The sequence below is a fragment of the Neomonachus schauinslandi genome, chromosome 8 (genome assembly GCF_002201575.2).
Source record: "Neomonachus schauinslandi chromosome 8, ASM220157v2, whole genome shotgun sequence".
In the NCBI taxonomy this organism is placed as follows: Eukaryota; Metazoa; Chordata; class Mammalia; order Carnivora; family Phocidae; genus Neomonachus; species Neomonachus schauinslandi.
In genome coordinates this window covers 102,958,835-102,979,835 of record NC_058410.1, presented here as the reverse complement: position 1 = coordinate 102,979,835, position 21,001 = coordinate 102,958,835, and the positions used below count along the sequence as shown (strand labels likewise).

At 40.6% G+C, this 21,001-nt stretch overlaps 1 protein-coding gene across 6 annotated transcripts in view; it reads left to right on the top strand.

The window, feature by feature from the left end:
- The window catches only part of ADGRF4 (adhesion G protein-coupled receptor F4), a 58,120-nt gene that overhangs the window by 2,980 nt on the left and 34,139 nt on the right, over positions 1–21,001 (top strand). For 2 of the 6 annotated variants that reach the window (XM_021691973.1, XM_021691974.1), the window contains exons 2-10: positions 5,467–5,575; positions 6,523–6,577; positions 8,982–9,133; positions 9,860–10,114; positions 10,986–12,365; positions 14,874–14,915; positions 15,375–15,434; positions 16,660–16,716; positions 19,750–20,196. In XM_021691973.1, the coding sequence (XP_021547648.1) occupies positions 5,489–5,575; positions 6,523–6,577; positions 8,982–9,133; positions 9,860–10,114; positions 10,986–12,365; positions 14,874–14,915; positions 15,375–15,434; positions 16,660–16,707 (2,079 nt within the window). In that variant the 5' untranslated portion in view covers positions 5,467–5,488 and the 3' untranslated portion in view covers positions 16,708–16,716; positions 19,750–20,196. Of the gene's footprint in view, positions 1–5,466; positions 5,576–6,522; positions 6,578–8,981; positions 9,134–9,859; positions 10,115–10,985; positions 12,366–14,873; positions 14,916–15,374; positions 15,435–16,659; positions 16,717–19,749; positions 20,197–21,001 lie in introns of those variants that run through there. The other 4 variants (XM_021691976.1, XM_021691975.1, XM_021691971.1 and 1 more) reach the window with 4 other exon arrangements.

The following is a 21,001-nucleotide window of genomic DNA, read 5'->3' as shown; positions in this document are numbered from 1 at the left end:
AAGCAGGGAGGAAGAATTTGGGATGCTACTTTTCTAGTACCTGAGAAGCTGCCAATTCCAGGTTGCTCGTTGCTTTTATCTCTGAAATAGGCCAGCTTTCAGGCACTTTGGGAACAAGATGTAGGGCGTGTTTCTTTGTAAATGTCAGGGAACTATTTACCTAATCACCACAGAAGCCTCAGGCATGAGTTCTTCTGCATCTTGTTTTCTCTTCCTCTTTTTAATTAACCATTTCTGAGTCTGCTTTCCCCTTCCTGGGATCATCCTAGACATCTCAAGGTCATCTCATCTCTGCTTGCCTTTCCTCACCTCTCCACCCAGAGCATCGTGTATCAGGATAATTCTGACTCTTCTCGCTGTCAAAGATGAGCTAGCCATTGCCTCCTTCTTTCAGGATTCCCTAAGGCCAGGTCTGTTACTCTCTGAGGCGCTACTTTGGGTCCCGGTGAGTGACCTCCTGTGTGGTATTAGCATAGGGCTGGCACGTGGTAGGTGCCCAACCAATGCACATGGAGCCTGAGTCTGGATACATTCATGTGTTCCAAGATGATGGGCGGTCCTTGAGCAGTAGCCTTAAATCCCCCAGAGCACTTTGGGTGATAAGGTAAATCGGTATAACCAGAGTGAAACAAGTCTTTTTACCACAAGGATTCCCAGGAACTCTGCTATCCGTCTGCATATATGTGAGGGGCTGGGGGTGGTGGTGCTGGGACACACGGTTTCTCCAACTGATCTGACCGTGGAACCCCTTAGTCTTTCATGAGACCAGTGTTCCACAGAAACCCACTTCAGGACACAATATCTTGGCCAGCTGCAATGGACACCAAACTCTGTATTGTTTGCCTTACTAAATAAAACAGGCAGATTTCCTGAAATCACAGAACATTTAAGTCAGTGTATACACATGTCCTCAGGGTCAAGTTTCTCTTCCATTCATTTAAAATTCAACTTTGGTGCTTGCTACAAACTTGGCAAATAAGTGGCGGGTAATATGTGTCAACCCTAGGCATACGTACCCATTGTTGCAGCACTATTCTGTCAGGATTACTGCTTACTGTTTTTATGTCCCCCCACCAGGTACTAGGATCTTGATTTAAATAGCCAGGGACAGTTCTTCCCAACAAAGCGTTTTTCTGCCACTGGACCCCAGGGGTTTTGAGAAGTAGCGATTTTATGAAAACACGCAATTTCGTTGTTAAACTGAACACACTGCAAAGCCAGAAGTTAGTGAATGGTATTTTAAGGTAAAGGTAATTTAAGCATACTAGACATAGAGTAACTCCGGATTCTCCATGGGGGAGAGGACCTGGCCTCGACTCCAGCACTCTTCACTAGGAACCAGTAGATCCCTGGGCCCGGCAAGTTGTCCTTGATTAGGTTCACATCTGAAAGCTGCCTCTTTCAGTTCTGTGTTTTTGCCGATGTTCTTTGGCACAATCCAGTCTTGTTGCATGTATTTAGATTTTGTGTCCTTGTTCTTTTCTTCATTCTTTCAAGAGGTCACTTAGTACATGCAGACACTGTGCTGGATATTGGAGAAATACTATCTCTCTATATTTTTTAAATATTTATATTTATATATATATAGTATTTTTTTTTTTTTAGAGATGGAGTGCCAAGGGAGAGGGAGAGAGAGAATCTTAAGCTGGCTCCATGCCCAGTGTAGAGCCCAATGCGGGGCTCAGTCTCACAACCCTGAGATCATGACCTTAGCTGAAATCAAGAGTCAGACGCTTAACCAATTGAGATACCCAGGTGCCCAGAAATACTTTATATTTGCAGAAAATTTTCATTCAGCGTTATGCAAAACTCAAAGTTCACTTTAATTATTAAGGCTTTATCAACGGTGAATCTAAGTATGTCTCTTCCATTCTGTTCTATAAAATATCAGCCTCTGATTATGAATTATGCCAGATATACTTCTTTTTACTTTTTAATTCCCCATTTCAGAGCTCTGAAGCTCTGGCTCATTGTGTGCTCTGCAGAACACTCTGGCTTGTGGCTTCAGCCATCTATATTGTGATGGGACAGATTCCATTCTACTCTTTCTGGTGAGAAGAGAAACAACCCATTTGGAGCTACCTTGAAAACATTTCTCCATCTGACCCGTCACTGCCAATCCTCCTCTAAGCAAAAATAAGAATGCCATGCCTCCTCTTGGGTAACATTATTAAACATCCCCTCCTTCCCAATTGTAATAATTGAAGGAACTTTACCATATAATTATCATACAAAATGTTTCCTTTCCCTTGCACCAGACTATAAGAACAGGAATGATGAAATAGCAAATTAATTAACCAAAACTCTCCAAACAGCTAATTGTACTCAGTTCAAAGTTTTTGTTTCTTGAGGTCATGCTTATGAGTTCATACTACATATAAATGATCGGCTAGTAAATTTTTTCTTAGGAAAAAAATGAATGTGTCATTATTTCATCATGTTCCATAAAGAGCATAATGATCTACAGAAAATGCCATGACTATTGGATCCTTTAGTCCCCGAACACTTTCGGGAGCTGTGGACTTACAGAGGCCCTAGCACTGCTCAGGAAAACAGTTTTGGGCTTCCTAAATCACATCACATCACATCACATCACATCACATCACATCACATCACATCACATCATTGTACCAAATGCCTGACTTTCTTCCAGCAAGATTAAGTGAAGTTCTTATATTGAAAACTGTGGACAGTAAAAGGCTTCCTTTTGAAGCCTTAGATAGCAGGCATTATTACTTATAAGTGGCCTCCTGTTGGCTCATCTTCACCCATTTTCATTGTACATTTCAAACTATTGCTCTCTAGGTGGAAGAGAATTGCATTTACCCTTAGCATTAGTCCTATTATTTGGCTTTGAATGTAAATATCTTTTTTCACTGATGCATGTACCTTGGGAAGAAATTTTGATAGAATTGTGAAAAATAGTACAGAGAAAGGACCAAAAGGACCACTTCAGTGGGAGAAGTGAATGATTTTCAACTTGATAATGAAAATGAATCTTCCAGTCTGTATTTCTATTTCTCCAATTGCAGGTTACAATCCATTAGAGGGTTGTGGATTCAATTTAGTGGGTGGCAACCAGTTTCCAAAAGAATGTCAGATAGAGTGGAATGCAAGATAAAAATCACAAACACAGCAGAGTATCTTGCTCATAAGTGGGAAGGATAAGTAATACGTAAAAGCTTTTGAAATATAAAAATCATGTACTTTCCAGTTTTGTATATGGATATCTGTATACATACATATATATGTCTGTACACAATGAGTCATGATGTAAGATCTGTTTTATTACTGTGTCAGGATAAAAAATTTTTGAAAGCCACAGGTGTATATGTGAAACATACAGACACATCTAAGACAACTTATACTGGTTCTTCTGGTATTTCCTTTAGTGAGGACAGTTAAAAATCTATCCTAAATAATATTAATATTGCAAATTGCTTAGTGTGCCCATCCACCAATTTGCTGCATACATGAGAACTTCTTTCCACCCACTCATGTAAGATCTTGAATTCCACACACATATCCCAGCAACTATGCAAATCCATTACCACATTTTGCCTGTCATTCTGCCTTGTTTCCTTTCCCTTGCTCAGACTTGCTCTACAAGAAGATAGTATAAGTCAAAATACTTCCCCCCTGTTCATTGGTTAGGAACTCAAAGAATTTTAAGCTCAAAGACAATTTGGAAGCCTTCCTGTAAGTGCCTGTGACTCATCCTCTCATGTGAAGGCTCACTGGAGTCATGAAAGTCCATCTTAGTCTTGACTCCACCCAGGAAAGGTCTGATCCCTGATCAGTGAGTTTTCTTTGCTCCCTGGCCACAGATTGCCTGGTGAGCCTAGATGGATCAGAGTTAGTTTGTCTCCATTAGAGCATAAAGGAATTTATGTTTGCTGAGGCTCAGTTTCTGCTTGGCCTTATTCACTAGCTGCAGTATGTAGATGATCTCTCTTCTCACTATTGCTTTGACTTGTCTGCATTCCTCACTGGACATCCTTTATGGAAATGACAGCACCCTTTATTTCCCTACCCCCAGCATCTGGCACAGTTCCTGGCAAATAGGAGGCACTTGATAAAGGGTGGTTGGTAGAATGTATAATCATCCCACATTTTATGAGATGGATGAGAAAGAAAATAGGCTCAACAAAGGTCAAATAGTTCATCAACAGCATAAATATGATTAACAACTTAGCCCATGCTGAATCTAAAGTTCATGATATTTTTACTTTGTTGCATCTGTACTACCAGAAAATTGTTCTAAGGAACTTTGTTTCCAATAAATGGTCTTAGTTTCCACTATCCTGTAAGAAAAGTATGGTGGTGATGATCATGATGATGTTGATGAATTTCAACTGTTGTAAAGATGCTTTCTTGGAGATTTGTCTTTGAAAGGTGGAACTATCAAGAAAAAAGGCTTTATCAAAAGAAAAATAATTGTAACTATGTGTGGTGACAGATGTTACCTAGACTTACTGATCATTTTACAAAAATACAAATATCGAATCATTATGTTGTACACTTGCAACTAATATAATGTTACATGTCAGTTATATATTAAAGAAAGAAAAAGGCAAGAAACAGAGACATGGCCAAAGAATAGTTACCTTCTCATGCTTCTAGTTTCTCTGTATAATAGTTGATCCATCTATAAGAGAGAGTCTCAGTGCTTGCTCCAGTAACAGACAGTAGTGTATATTCATTTCATTTTAAGTTACTTGACCCCCTTTGCCCCTTTGTAGTTCTCAACTGGGAGCAATTTTCTCTCCCAGGGCACACTTGGCAATGTCTGGAGACATTTTTGGCTGTCACAGCTGGGGAGGAGGCTGTTCCTGGCATCTACTGGGTTGAGGACAGAGATGCTACTGCACATCCTACAATTTACAGGACAGCTTCTGACAACAAAGAACTATCCAGCCCCAAATGTCAATAGTACCATTGCTAAGAGGTCCCGTTCTAGAACTTGGCTTTCCAGCTGCATCATCTGGCTCCACCACTTTTTATGAGTGACCTTGACTCATAGTTGCTCCACACTTCATACCTTAGCTTCTCCACTGATAAAATGAAGATGGTAATACTGTCTTATGCCGTCTGATTAAATGAGTTAATGCAAAGAAAGTGCTCAGAACAGTGATTTGCAAATAAAAGTTCTTGATAAATGTTACTATTAAAGAAAATTGTGGATCAAATAATCAGAAATGACTCCTTGGTGAACATACATCTTTCCTAGTGCGTCCCTCATTCCTGTCTATTGTTTGTAGACAAGTTAACAGTTGAGAGAAAGTCTTCCCCCTTTTTTACATGTTAGCTGGCCTGAAAGTAGATATTGGGGTCCTTTCCTGGAGCAGGAGGTTTTGGTTGGGACAACTTCCCAGTAGGGTCACCAAGGGGTTGGTTAGTTGGCTAAGTTTTGAGTTGTCAGGTCTTATCACCTCCAGCTGGATCCACTTTCATTCTGTATTGCAGGTGAAGATCCTAATGTGTGAAAATGAAGTCCCAGGCAACCATGATTTGCTGTTTAATGTTATTTCTGGCCATAGAATGTTCTCACTATAGATCCAAGATCCACATAAAAGTAAGTTTGATCCATTCTCAGGTGGTCCCATGAGAAATCTGTCAGTTCTCCTAGATGGCTAAATTTATGATAAATAACATAATCTTTAATAAAATTTCAAATGACTACAATTTTACTCCTGCTGATATATTTTTTAAAGGGAACAAAGAAAAGTTGAGAGGTGGCTGGGCCCTGCAGCAGTATATTTTCAGGGTGCAACAGAGTGTAACAGTACAGTAGAAAAATCACTTTGCAAGCCACGGAGAATGTAGACGGGCAGCTGTTGGGAGGAGGAATACCAATCTGGCAGGTAGCATTTCAGCTCTAGACCTTACCTTTGCTTCTCCTTAGTTGTGCAAGTTGTTTTGCTTCTTTGAGTTTTAATTTCCTTATCTATAACATAAAGGGTGTTTTTTTTTCTTTTAGATATTTTATAGCCCTTTATAGCTACAAAAGAGTGTGATTCTATTCTATTCTATTCTATTCTATTCTATTCTATTCTATTCTATTCTATTCTATTCTATTCTATTCACCTAACGATTATTCCTAGCGTCTGCTCATTTCTTCCTCTCTGGGGATCTGTGGTATCTGGTGGATCATATTAGCTCCATTTCACAGTCACAGTTAATACAGAAGGAGACCAGCTTAGCATTATAACTGTTACATCTCTTTTCTCCCTGGGTACTTAAGCTTTCCAAAATATGTACCCAATCCACTAACCTGACCCTCAGGGGCCAACTGACCACTGGCAAGGTTCTAGCCCTCCTCAGAGGAGAGTATTTTCTCTGTCTATGCTCACCTCAATGCTTCTGTCTGCAAATTCCCATGACATCACACGTGGACCTGGTGCAGTTTTCTTCTGAGTCCTCAACACATTTTCTCTTCAATCTCCACATGGAGCTTCTACGTTGAGATAAGAGAGGAGAGTCCCACAGTAAAGAGGACCTTTGGGAATTTATGTTTTACAGGATGGAGATAAACTTCAACATCCTGAAGGGAAACTCAAGACTGGAAGGATACAAGGTACGTGTCTACAGAACAGTCTTCTTCCATATGGAGCATGGGCAGAGTAAATGAAGGGCACGGATATTGCCGAGCACGTCCCCAGACCGCAAGCTTTCAATTGGAATAGCAGTCTCTAACAAGTTCTCATTGTCTACCAGTATTGATAGACTCTCTTACAACTATACCATTATCCATGGCATAGACAATGACCCAAGTTGGCAAATTATTCACATGCATTCTAGAGCAGAAGACAAGTGGTCACTTTAAGCCCCCAAAGGGAAATCTGTTTGAACTAATGAGCTAACAAGAGACAGAAGAGGGAACACGGAAGAATTCATTCCTTCATGCGAAGATATTTTCAGAATGCTTAAATGTACATAACACTCTGGTGCTGAGAAGTCTATTGAAGTGATGTAAGATAGGTATTGTGTTGGTGAGACGGGTTACTCTCAAAAACTCAGAGATAAACTATGGAGATAATCATTACTAGTAAGATAGTGAAATCACATGGTTCTTACCCAAATAGTAGAGATCACTGGATTCTGCACAGACATTGCCAAATATATTTTTTAGCAACAGATACATCTCTACATAGATGAGGAATTGAGAAAAGAGGGAGAGAGATGGCTAACCTTCAGTGAGCATTTATAGCAACACCGATTGAAGTGCTTAACAGGATGCTCCCTCAATGTTTGTAACAAGACTATGGCATCACCTCCAAACTGTATGGATGAAGAAATTGAGAAGCACTGAGCTTAAATAACTTGCAAAACCAGGGACAGTGGGCAGGTGGTAAAGAAAAATGCAAACTTACTCGTTTCCTTTCTCCATGAATGGAGTCATCCTCAGAGCTGTCCAAGCCATAAACATAGATGCCTCCTTTGACTTACAGACAATTAGTCACCACATCTTATTGATTTCAACACCTTACTAGCTTCCATTAGGACCCACTTCTTTTCATTCCATTACCACTATCCTAAGGCAGTTCTTCCTGGGAATCCTTCAACAACTTCATTCTTGGGCTCCTTACCTCAAGTCAATCCATTCTACTCATGGGCCAAATTAGGCCTGCCACCAGGTTTTAGAAATAAAGTTTTATTGGAACAGAGCCATGCCCATTTATTTACATATTGTCTTTGATTGTCTTATGTCACAAAGGCAGAGTTAAGTAGTTTTGATAAAGACCACATGGCCTACAACACTGAAAATATTTATACTCTGGCTAGAGTGGTCATATTTAGCAAATAAAAATATGCAATGCCTCATTAAACTTAAATATCAGATAAACCATGGATGATATTGCATGGGTCATATGAACACCAGAAACTTATTCATTGTTTAACTGAATATTTTCAGTTGATCCCTGTTATTCATGGATTTTGTATTTGTAAATTCTCCTGTTCATTGAAACTTATTTGTAACCCCTAAATCACTACTCACAGTGCTTTCTGGATCATTCACAGACAGAAGAAAAATTGAGTTAGCTAAGGTGCAAGTTCCCAGCCAAACAAGGTGGCTCTCTGCCTTCTTGTTTCAGTTGTCCTACTATAAACAAGTGTTCTTTTTGTGGCATTACTAATACCATACTTTTTGCATTTTGTGCTTTTGTTTGTGATTTTCCTGTTTAAAATGGCCCTCAGTGTAGTTCTGAAGTGCTGTCTGGTGTTCCTAAAGAGACTGTGATGTGTCTCAAGGAGAAAATTCACATGTTGGATAAGCTTTGTTCATGTGCTGTTATGAGTTATGGTGCTATTGGCCATGAGTTCAATGTTAATGAATCAACAACATAAATAAAGTGTCTTTAAATAGAAACACACGTAAAATGAGCTCGTATATTAATCAGTTGATAAAAATGTGAGAAGAAGCTCGTAAGAACCTGCCTTGATTTCCCCTCATTCAGTGTTTGTGGAAGCAACTCCATAGACCATAACTACTGCAAATAATGAGAATCGACTGTGTCTGAAAATAAAATTAGTATTTAACTGGGCTTTCTTTATTTTATCTGGCAACTCTATCTGGGCCTTTATAGAAAATTTTACTGCTTTCTGCTCTATGCTATTGTTAATTATCTTTCAAAAATCCAATCATGTTTTCTGGTAACCCCCATATTTGCACAGAATTCAAAGTCCTTCATGTCTTGACTCCTGCTTTTCTCCCATCCTCATCTCTTTCCCCACTCCCCTCAGATGCTCTAAACTAGCCTTTCTGTCTGACCTGCAACCTCTCCTCTCCATGTGCAGTTCACTCTGCCTCCACATCAGCGCCGCAGTCTGCCTGGCACGCCTTACTTGGTGCTGAGGACACTGCTCAGTGTCACCTCCTCTGGGAAGCAAGCAATTCCCAAATCCCTAGAATGAGTCAGCTGCCTCAGCAGAGCGCAGCAACGCTAATTAGGCCCCCTTGTCTCTCTTTTTCTTTTCAGAGAAATGCCGAGGACCTTGCATCCCTGCTTCCAACTGTAGCCAGCCCTGTGCTCAGCCCTTTCATGGAGAAATAGGGTTTACATGTCATCAAAACAAGTGGCAAAAATCAACTGAAACATGTACAAGCCTTTCTGTGGAGACACTCTTTAAGGTGACACATTTGCATATTATTGGCTTCCAGGGCTAATTTCCCAGGAGATGGTAGAGGCATTTTCCTGTGTTCTGTTCGGCGCAACAATCTCAGATCTAGATTTGGGAAAATGGCAGAGTGGGTGAAATTTGTCTTTTCTCCTTCCTTCCTTACCCAAATTCTCAGACACTCTCCGCCCCCCCGCCACTCTCTCTCCCTCTCAACATCTTTTCTTAAAAATAGATCTGAAACTCATTCACACAATGGTAAATGCTTAGAGGTTAAAGTTTGAGCTCTAAAGATGGATTTGTGTGTACCTTCGTCTAATTAGTGAACTCTAAACTTCTTGAAATTGCAATTTAGTATTCTTTATCCTGCCAACCTCCAAATCCACCCCCCCACACAAATTCCATGAGACTCCCCTTTCAAAAAATTAAAATAAGTAGACAGATTTTGATTTTAGCATTTTTCCACATCTCTGGAGAAAACTGTCTTGTTATCACACTTGAGTTAAAACCACTGTCCTGAAAGCAATAGGTCAGTATCCTGATCTCGTGGGAATATGATGGAACTTCTCATTTGTGTGTGACTCCATCTTACTCTTTCCGTCTTTCTTGGCATCTAAACCCCTTTTAGGACTACTTGCTTCTGTCTTTTCCCCACGTGGTGTATTGGTGCCTTAGCTCCTTTACTCTGACATATGTTAGGTACTTAATCATTTTTGAGCGATTTTTTTTTTTTTTAAAGCAGGACTTCAATAGTGCATCACGCCTTCCTCTAGCAGCATCATCCATACCCGTGCACGTTCTTGACTTTCGAGCACCAGAGCCTGTGGAGAGTGTAGCTCAAGGAATCCGCAGGAACTGTCCAATTGATTATGCCTGCATACTCGATGTTGTGAAATCCTCAGAAGCCACGTCTGGAAACATCGCATTTATAGTGGAGTTACTAAGAAATATTTCTACAGATTTGTCTGATAATGTTACCCAAGATAAAATGAAGGTATTTTTTGATAATTTCGTTAAAAAAACTGACAGATTTCTTCTTTTTTTTAAACCAAATCTTGCCTTTTAACAGTTTCAAATGTACTTTTCAGGGTCCAAAATATGACAGCCACAGCAACCGTAACAACAAGGATAGGCATTTTATTTCAATTTTGCATATCGATTCACTCTAGTTTATGTAAGTTTTCAAGAAGTTGGCACATTTTTAATACATGTTTTTGTACAGACTTACTATTTTCAAGAAAATGTCCCAAAAGGATGGCTGTGAGCAAGACTGTGTCTACTCCGGTCTTGCCCAAATTTCATTCTGTAGAACATAATTATTTGGAGAAATGTTAATGGAGGCTCTGTTTCTAAAAGGGAGATCTGTACCTAGCAGAGGTAGGAATTCTGGGTTAAACAAAGTTAAGCAGGTTTCCTTCTGGCAGGACTTTTTAAAGTTTTTCACGTGTTAATGAGGTTTGACCCTCTTTATAAAAGGGGGGGTTATAGAGATACAGTATGCAGTATTTCTCAAATTTAGGTTTTTATAGAATCTACCCCCAATTCCCTCCATTAAACAATCATTAATATCTCATGAGAATCTTGGGTTATAAAGACTGCAGTTTGGAAATGCTGCCCCGGGGCCCATAATAAAGCAGGTAAACTTTACCTATGATTTTTATTTTATTTTAATCATTGTTTTACTTTACTTCCCTCTCTGAAGGACTCATCTCTCAGCATGAGATTCTAATAAACAATGAATTTGAAGAGCAATATGTCAAATAAGATCCGATCACTTGATCTTTAGAAATTTCAGGTTTTAGAAATGGACTTTCTACAATAATGTGTAAATCCTTAGCATAATTTCCACCTTTTCTCCATTGCAGAGTTATAGTGAAGTGGCCAACCACATCCTTGACACAGCAGCCATTTCAAATTGGGCTTTCATTCCGGACAAAAATACCAGCTCGGATTTGTTGCAGTCAGTGAATCTGTTTGCGAGGCAACTCCGCCTCCACAATGAATCTGAGAACCTTGTGGATGAACTCTTCATCCAGGCAAAAGGTCTTCGCATCAACCACAATACCTCAGAGGAGAAGTTCAATTTCTCTGCAAGCATGAATAGTACAACAGAGGGTATCTTAGGAATGATAGAAATTCCCAGGCAAGAGCTGTGGAACCTGCCACCAAATGCATCCCAAGCCATCAGCATAGCCTTTCCCACCTTGGGGACCATACTGAAGGAAGTCCACTTGCAAAATGTGAGTCTTCCTAGACCTGTAAATGGTCTCATCCTTTCAGTGATTTTACCAGAAGGACTGAAGCAAGTCTTATTCACCTTCGAGAAGATCAACAAATCCCGCAGTGCTAGGGCACAGTGTGTTGGCTGGCACTCGAGGAAAAGGAGGTGGGATGAGAATGCCTGTGAAACCACGTTGGAGATCATGAACAGAGTGAAATGCTTGTGTAACTACACCAACATGGTGATGTCCTTTTCCATTCTAATGTCCCCCAAATCTATAGACAACAAAGTCCTAGACTACATCACCTGCATTGGGCTCAGCATCTCCATCTTTAGCTTGATTCTTTGCCTGATCGTCGAAGCCGCGGTGTGGTCTCGGGTGGTTATGACGGAGGTATCATACATACGTCACGTGTGCATCGTGAACATAGCCGTGTCGCTCCTGATTGCTAATGTGTGGTTCATCATAAACTCTAACTTTCACAAAAAGGCCCAGGACTCCAACTGGTGTGTTGCACTGACATTTTTCAGCCACTTCTTCTACCTCTCTCTGTTTTTCTGGATGTTCTTCCAAGCACTGCTCATCATCTATGGAATATTGGTTGTTTTCCATAGGATGATGAAATCCCGCATGATGGCCATTGGCTTTGCTGTTGGCTATGGGTGCCCGTTGGTCATTGCCGGCACCACAGTTGCTGTCACAGTGCCAGAGAAGGGCTACATGAGACCTGATGCCTGTTGGCTTAACTGGGACAGTACCAAAGCCCTTTTAGCATTTGCCGTCCCAGCCTTAGTCATTGTGGCCGTGAATCTTGTGGTGGTTTTGGTTGTTGCTGTCAACACTCAGAGGCCCTCTATTGGCAGTTCCAAGTCTCAGGATCTGGCCATAATTATGAGGATCAGCAAAAATGTTGCCATCCTCACCCCATTGCTGGGACTGACCTGGGGTTTTGGAGTAGCTACACTTCTAGAAGGCACTTCCTTGATATTCCATATAATCTTTGCCCTTCTCAATGCTTTCCAGGTAAGTACCAAGAGAGAGAGACTTATTTTATTCATTAATATTGTTAATTAGTATTTTATTTATAAGATGTTACTTTTATTTTATCATTCGCTATTCTGGCTATATGACAAAAAAAAAAGGCTATGATTGAAAAATACAGAATACAAAATGTGCCTTTCATTTCTTTCCATGTCTTAGAGACATTGAGCTGTGGCATCTCTCACCCTATTGATCGTCAAGTTGGATTTAGCTGATCAGGCTGACTGGGTGGGAACCTCTTTCCTTCTGTCCTCAACCGATCCACCTGTATCCCTCCTGAAGTTTCAGTGTCAGAAGAAGTTGGCCTTCACTTATAGAGAACCAGTCTTTGGTCAAAGATGTGTGAGTCTACACTCACATGGTATGCCTCAAAACAAAGAAGTTTTTATCCTTTCTCAAGCAGTTGGGAACTCAGTGAAATAGTCATTTTCCATAGTATGACGAGACAGGAACTGCCATTCTATTTGAGTGTTAACCAGTTGGGAGTTCTCATGGCTCTTTCCTGTGAAATAAATCTAGGTTGTTCTTCATTGAAATGGATCTTGCTGCATGTTGCCTGACCCTAGAAATGTCACTTTTCTCTGGGCCTCACCCATCTCCTTAGTAAGATAAAGATACGAATCTGAGATCATCTCTTCTTTTCTCTTTTTTTTTCTTTTCTTTTCTTTTCTTTTTCTTTTCTTTTCTTTTCTTGTCTTTTCTTGCTCTACCATACTTGGTTTGGCAAAATTATCCCTCTAATAGTTGCTTTACTCTATGTTGGCTACTCAACTTGTACTTTTGGGAAGCTGTCACTAGCCAGACTGCTTTCCATACCTATGAGTAATAGCAAGTTTGGCAGGTTCATATCCTTAATTGTGCTTTTAATCAGGGGTTGGCAAACTCCAGCCTGCTGCCTGTTTTTGTAAATAGGTTTCCTGGAATAAAGCCATACACGTTCGTTTACATTTTGCCTGTGGTTGCTTTTGAGCTACGATGGCAAAGTTGAGCAGTTCTAACAGAAACTGTGTAGCCCGCAAAGCCAAAAATATTTATTATCTGGTTCTTCACACACACACACACACAAATTCCCAACCACTGCTTTAAATATATAAATATAACTGCTTAGTAAAGCAGCAATGTATTCCTATTAACGTGTCAAAATTACTCTATTTAAAAACATGGTACAGGGACGCCTGGGTGGCTCAGTCGGTTGAGCGTCTGCCTTCGGCTCAGGTCATGATCCCAGGGTCCTGGGATCGAGTCCCGCATCGGGCTCCCTGCTCCGCGTGGAGCCTGCTTCTCGCTCTGCCTCTGTCTCTCTCTCTGTCTCTCATGAATAAATAAATGAAACCTTTAAAAATAAAAAAAATAAAAAAAAAAAAAACATGGTACAAAATACAAAGCAGACTTTTAAGAAATGTCAGCTCAGATCAATTATATATCTTACTCATACTTCTTTAATAACTATGGAGAACATTTATTTCACGCTTTGCCTTGCATGGCTTTAAAGAGAAGCATTTAACTTATGGTTGTTGTTGGTGGTTTTTTGTTTTTGTTTTTGTTTTTTTTTTGATCAAAAGCTCTTGGACTGACATAAATCTCCCCGACTCTTGAAGTTACTTTGGTGACTAATGATCTCATTCTATTTTTTTTAATTTTTTACTTTGCAACTTAATTAAACCCCAGAAAGTTTTATTCTGTTTCTTTTCCGAATCACTTCCTTTTGTCTTTTCTTGATAGAAAGAAAAATACTGAAACACTTTTAGTTAAATACACTCCAACTTTTCGCAGCAAGCTTTCCCTGTGACTCACATTTAAAAAATTTCCGTCTTCTGATTAGCATTTCTCTGCCATGAGACTATCCTTGGAAACCCAGCCTTCCTTCCACTCTCATGGCAAGATCCAGAATTTTCTTAACTTCAACTTCCACCATTTAAAAAGATTGGCTATCAATTATTGTGACTTTATAGGTAAACAAATAATTTAAACTTGAAGAGACTCTGGTCTTTTAGATCTCTGTAGTTTTCTCTCTTTTATGCATAAACTTATTCCACCAGCTCAGAGACCCTGCCGTTTCAAGACTTTTAACCCCAACTGAAAGTAAACTATAATAACAGGCTGCACTTCTCAAGAAACCTTCCATGATTGTCACTTTGAGCTACAGGATTCCATGTCATGTTATGTCATGTTACTGTTATGATGAATAAGAACAACTACTTAATATTTGGAAAGAAAGTAAACAGATGTGATAAGGTGGAGAAACACCATCCTACATCTGCAGCCTTTCAATAAATATCAATAACTGTCACACACAAAAATGAAGGTGACCCTCTTTGAGGTACAGTCACAGAAAATACTTACCAATGCATTTTCTCTGAATCAGTAGAAGCTGAAGTTTCTAATACCCAATAACTGTCCTGGAAGATATCTAGAAGAGTGGTATTAAAATTACAATTGGGATGTTGTCTGCCAAACCATCCCTCATACTTCTGTTGAATTTTGCCATAGGGGTTCTTCATCTTGCTGTTTGGAACCATTATGGACCACAAGGTAATTTGAATTTGTTTCTCTCATTGTAAAAATTTCCATGTGGCTCAGGGTAGCCGGGGGATGAGGCAGTTTTGATCAGAAAGCCTGGTCCATGGGGGTGAGTTTATGGGGGTGCTTCAGGCATCAGCTGAGAGGAGGAAAGGAGAGAACTCTACTCTCTCATTTGTTGACTTAAGTCAACAGGAGGCTGTGTGTGAGTGTATCTAAAAGAATGAAAACCGTACCGGAATTTTAATTTTAATTTTAACCCCAAATCTAATTATAATAGCCAGAATTTTAATTTTAATCCTAAATGGAATTATAACTACACCTCAACTTTTATCCAAGTCTTATTATTGGCTAAGCACTATGCTAAGCCATCTGATGCTGCTTCTGCCAGGATTAGTGGTCTCGAAGTTTCAAGGCATGGGTCTGGGTTTGAGGGATGTTGTCATTTCCTCACTGTCATTGTTTCTTCAGATAAGAGATGCTTTGAAGATGAGGATGTCTTCACTGAAGGGGAGATCCAGGGCAGCAGAGGTAAGCCCTCCCTTTCAGTCTTAATACTGAAGGGTCAGTGTCCTCAGCAGAGTCACGCAGAGACAAATATAGCTTAGTATTCAGAATTTGTTAGCAAAGAATTCTTAGGGTATACAGACATTCATTCATGTCTTCACTCAACAAATTTAGAGTATCCTGCTAAAGCTTAAGGTCAGTAGAATATACGTCTCAAGAGAATTTTCTACCTTGGATGTATTTCAACTTGGTATCTGGACCGTTGAGATGGGACAACATGAAGCCAGGATCCTAGACTCATAAAACAGAGCTGGGAAATGAGAGATGAGTTAGAAATGAGATTCTAGGCCAACCTAGTCATTTCATAGGTAAGGAAACCAAGGCCCAGATTACCTACCAGATTTGCTGAAGCCACACAGATAATCATGAGAATTCACATTCTCCTTGCTCAGAACTCTTTTGAGTAAACCCTGTTCTTGGATTGAAGTATTTGTATACTTATTGATCTTGAAGATGATTTTGACCAAGCTATCCGTCTTTTAAGGTACCGACTGAAATTGCCATCATTGCCATATTAATGCAGTCATTTACTCCACCAACAGTTTCTCAATAAAAACTACTTTCTTAAAAATCAACATACAAAACATTTTCTGAACATATTGAGAGTCAGCATTTATGGTTAGCTAGTATTGGGCATGACTTTTGGTACCCTAGTTCATCAATGCTAAGATAGGTATTTTCTTTACCTTTTAACATTTCTGAAATAGGAATGTATCTTACAATCAGTGGCATGTCATGATTTAATTGGCAAGTTTTTTCTTTCTTTTTCTTAGTGGAACATAAAAATAATGATGCAGGGGCGCCTGGGTGGCTCAGTCGTTAAGCTTCTACCTTCGGCTCAGGTCATGATCCCAGGGTCCTGGGATCGAGCCCCACATCGGGCTCCCTGCTCTGCAGGGAGCCTGCTTCTCCCTCTCCCACTCCCCCTGCTTGTGTTCCCTCTCTTGCTGTGTCTCTCTGTCAAATAAATAAATCAATCAATCTTTAAAAAAAAATAATGATGCAGCTAACAATGTTAGGTTCAATGAAATATAATTTAATTCTGTGTAGCTATGTCATTTCAAATGCTTATTTTCATGTTCCCATTTTTACGTGTTTATCTCTGGGCAGCTGTATACATAAATATAAATGCATTTTTTGTCAATGCCATTACTTACTGACATCACTGTTACTTTTTTTTTCCATTTAGAACGCATCTTTAAGCCCAACCAATGGATCTAAATTAATGAATCGTTGAAGATGAGGTGTGAGTATTAAAAACTGAAGGAGAATCTTTGCTTTCAAGTTGTGACAAATTCCTTAATGCCCCTTGTGAGCGCAGTAGTACCTATGGTGTGACGCAGGAGTGAGGTGGGGAGGGAACAGGTGGATATATCTTTCAGAGATTAGAAACTTCTTTATTGCCCAGTGCATAAATGAAAATATGCACATCTTCAAAACTATGTCATCTCAGTGTGTATGTCCAAATCTTTTTAAAAAAACTTTTATTTAAATTCCAGTTAGTTAACATACAATGTAATATTAGTCTCAGGTACAATATAGTGACTCAACACTTCCACACATCACCCGGTGCTCATCACAGGTGCACTCCTTCATCCCCATCACATATTTCACCCATCCCCCTGCCCACCTCCCTCTGGTCACCATCAGTTGGTTCTCTATAGTTAAAAGTCTGCTTCTTGGTTTGCCTCCCTCTCTCTTTTATCTCCCTTTGCTCATTTGTTTTGTTTCTTAAATTCCACCTATGAGTGAAATCATATGGTATTTGTCTTTCTCTGACTGACTTACTCACTTGGCATAATACCCTCTAGCTCCATCCATGTCATTGAAAATGGCAAAATTTCATTCTTTTTTATGACTGAGTAATATATATATATGTATATATATATATATATATATATATATACATATATATATAATATATCACTTTTTTTTTATCCATTCATCCGTCAGTGGACACTTGAGCTGTTTCCATAATTTGGCTACTGTACATAATGCTGCTATAAACATCGGGGTGCCATATATCCCTTTGAGTTAGTATTTTTTTTTCAAAGATTTTATTTATTTATTTGAGAGAGAGAATGAGCATGAGGGGGGGAGGGTCAGAGGGAGAAGCAGACTCCCTGCTGAGCAGGGAGCCCGATGCAGGACCCGATGCCGGGACTCCAGGATCATGACCTGAGCCGAAGGCAGTCGCTTAACCAACTGAGCCACCCAGACGCCCAGTATTTTTTATTCTTATATGACCAAATCTTAAGCATATGTTTCTTTCCTCAGTGAGAGGATGATGTCATCGCATCTCCACTGATAGAGGATACACCCTTGCTGTCTATAGCACTTACACACCCTAATTCCATCTTGTCAGTGAGCGGTGACACTTATACTAGACTCATTGTCGAGAAGGAAGACTTAATTGATTGAAATCACAAAGCAACAAGCCTGTCTCTCCATAATGAAGTTGGAGCCCAGAATCATCCCTAAGGGGCTGTGGGTAGAATTGTAGCGAGTTAGCTGCCTAACAGCCAACCTCTGAGACATATTTCTACACAGATGAAATTAGGAGAAGACAAGTATTAAGCATCTGTGAAGGGGAGATTAGTAACAAAATGGCAGCCGGGAGCCTGAGAGGTAGTAGGGAGATGTGGGCAGGGGTGATCAATTTTAGTATGGTTTTGTCTTGGAGAGTTTTCTCGGCCTTTGTACATGATATAGATGAGTCTCAGAGTCAGGGCCGAATAGCAAACAATGGTTGGAGTCTAACCTCCAGCTATTTGGGCATACCTGGGTGGCTGTAGTAAAAACTGGAGAAGACCTGTAGAACCCAGGATCTGTACTGCACTCCTTCCTGTGATTGGGGAGGTGCACAAAGCTTCGAAAGGCACTTGGGGAAAGTGTAGGAAGGAGGCGGGAGTGTACTAACAACTACTCAAAGAAATCCTCACCAGGTGATTCTTCAACTTCTATTTTTGAACCTGTGAGGTGGGGGATGAACTGAGGGTTGCATTTTTTTCAGCGTATCCTTCATAGGTGGCCCTGTGCCTGTTGAATTTTCTCAGTAATTGGAGCTATGCTTTTTACATCTGGATGCACGTGGTACCAGAAGTATCAGGAACAGCAGCTGACACCAGGGTAGACCATGTTAGGGGGGCTACAAGTTAGATATCAGGGATAGGAAATTCACTCTAAGTGAATGGAGACCTGGCAGCACCAGGGAGGTCTTTCAGCAGAGAGAGAAGGGCTCCAGCCATGGGTCAAGATCAGAATTACAGCTCAGCAACATGGGGTGTTTGGTAGCTCAAGGCAGGGCTAACCCACAAGGAAAAGGCAGTATTTCAGACCTTAAATCAGGGCACAGAACTGAAGACTGATGGGGTCTGAGGAGATAGGCAGAATTCCATTTGTGAGACAGGGGGCCAGAGTTCAGAATTGGACTTGCAGAGACTTGAGACCCTGAGCATGGGTGGAAGCTGCTCATATCCCAGTGACCTGAGGTTTGATCGCTCTTAGAAACAAGGTTTGGAAAGGTTTGTCAGGAGGTCTTGAGATCACGGAAGGACTGCAGAGATATGAAAACCCAGCAGTTTGCTTCAGGTATAGATTCTAATTGGGGGAATCCCATTCTGGAGACAGAGGAGGGAGGGAGAGAGAGGGCATGCTTATTATGAAGTCACAGCTGCACAGCGCCCTCTGCTGTTCATATGAAGGGCAGGCCTTTACTCTGAGGCAAACAGCCTGTTTTCCCCAGGGTTATTCCAGTGTCACCAGCAAGTCTCTTCAGTTCCTGTAAAATCCCTTCCACATATTTGTTTATGCCTGAACTCACCTCCAAGGATGCAGAACTCTTCATTCCACAGTGAGACATGAGACTGGCTGAGCAAATGCTCCGAGAGAAGCAACACGGTTTTCTATGTAAGGTTGTAGGTTCAGAGGAGCAGTCATTCTAGAGGCCAAGCTTAGGCAGCCGAAGAGAGAGAGAGGTCTCTGAGCATCGAGTTTAGGGCTGAGGGAGCAGCATGGAGAAGGTAGAGGGCACAGAAAAAGGAAGCTGGGAGAATAGCCTTCCTAATGTGTGACTTTGAGGAGATCGCTCAATGCCTCTGTGCCTCTGTTTCTTCATCTGTGAAATGGGGCTAATAATCTTACATACCTCCCAGGATGGTTTCAGGATTCAATGAGCTAACATATTCAGAACTCATAAAATAATGCCTGGTTCAAATTAAGTTATCAGTAAATGCCAACTGTTTTTCCTGTTAACGTGTGTTCCAACCATTTTGCCTAGGCTGCTCCATTCCTCATGGGCATTCTGTGTCCTGGACTGAGAGTGAAGCTCTGGGAGAGGGAGGCTGGAATGAGGGACAATCGAGCTTCCTTGGAAGACTTTCTCTTCTGGCCAGGAGTGACACCTAAGCTTTCAGGGGTGAAAATGCTTGCTGAGGGAAAAGTAAGCATGACGTTTGGTGACTGGGCTTGAAGGAGCTAGAACCACTGATTCTTTGACTGGCCCATGACTTTCAGGAGCCTGGCTTCTTGGTCAACCTTGGCAAGATTAAGACAGCAAGCCATTTTCTGAGCTCCTGGACAAGCCTGGAGCTGTTGGGGCTCTCCTGGACGAGGTCCGCTTTCACGCGCAAGGCCTGCTCTGTGGCTCCATAAACCCAGCCATTGTCACTGTGCATGGATCCTGCTTGCTTTGGGGGACAGGAGTTAGATCCAGTGTTAGGGGTAGGGGCTGGCATGGGGGTGGAGGGTGGGGTGGCAGCAGAAACACCGAATCTACTTTGGAGACAGTTAAGTCATGGTAGGTGTCCTAAAAATAGGGAACAGAATTAAATTAAGAAGACTTTTAAATATGTTTCTGATTTTAGTCTATTTTAGACCTCAAGTAAAATAATTTAGCTCCTAGGACTTTAGGTTCCTCATTTGTGAAACTTAAAAATATTCTTGTAGGTATTATGATGATGATGATGATGATGTGTGTGTGTATGTGTGTGTATGTGTATCTGTGGGTATTTAAACTGCTATACATAAAAAAAATCTTAGAAATAAAAATAAAAACATTTACTTTTCACAATTTGCTCATGTGTGAGTTCATTCAAGGTGGATGGCCCCATTGGTACCACAACATTCTTGGGTACAACCCTTTTATCAATCTACCTCAACCCATTGGCCAGACACACAGGAGGCCCAGGAATATAATCCTACCATGTACTTATAAGGTGAGGACCTGGAAATATTTGGCAAACAGCACTACTTTCGGGCATGCTCAGTGAAATTTCTATTGCAGTTTGGTTTTAAACAGCCAGCCAGTCGGTAGGGCTGAAGATGGCCATGTGTGTGTGTGTGTGGGGGGGGCAATTTGATCAAAGCAGAAGTTATAAAGGCCAGTCACCCCTTTTTCACAACACATGCACACAAGTACCTCTTTGCAGGCCTGCTTTCAGAACCTTTAGTGTTGGTAGTTTAGAAACAAGATAAAGATTGGTTTCAAATCAAATAGTAATTATTTTAGTGATGAAAATTTTGAGTCAACT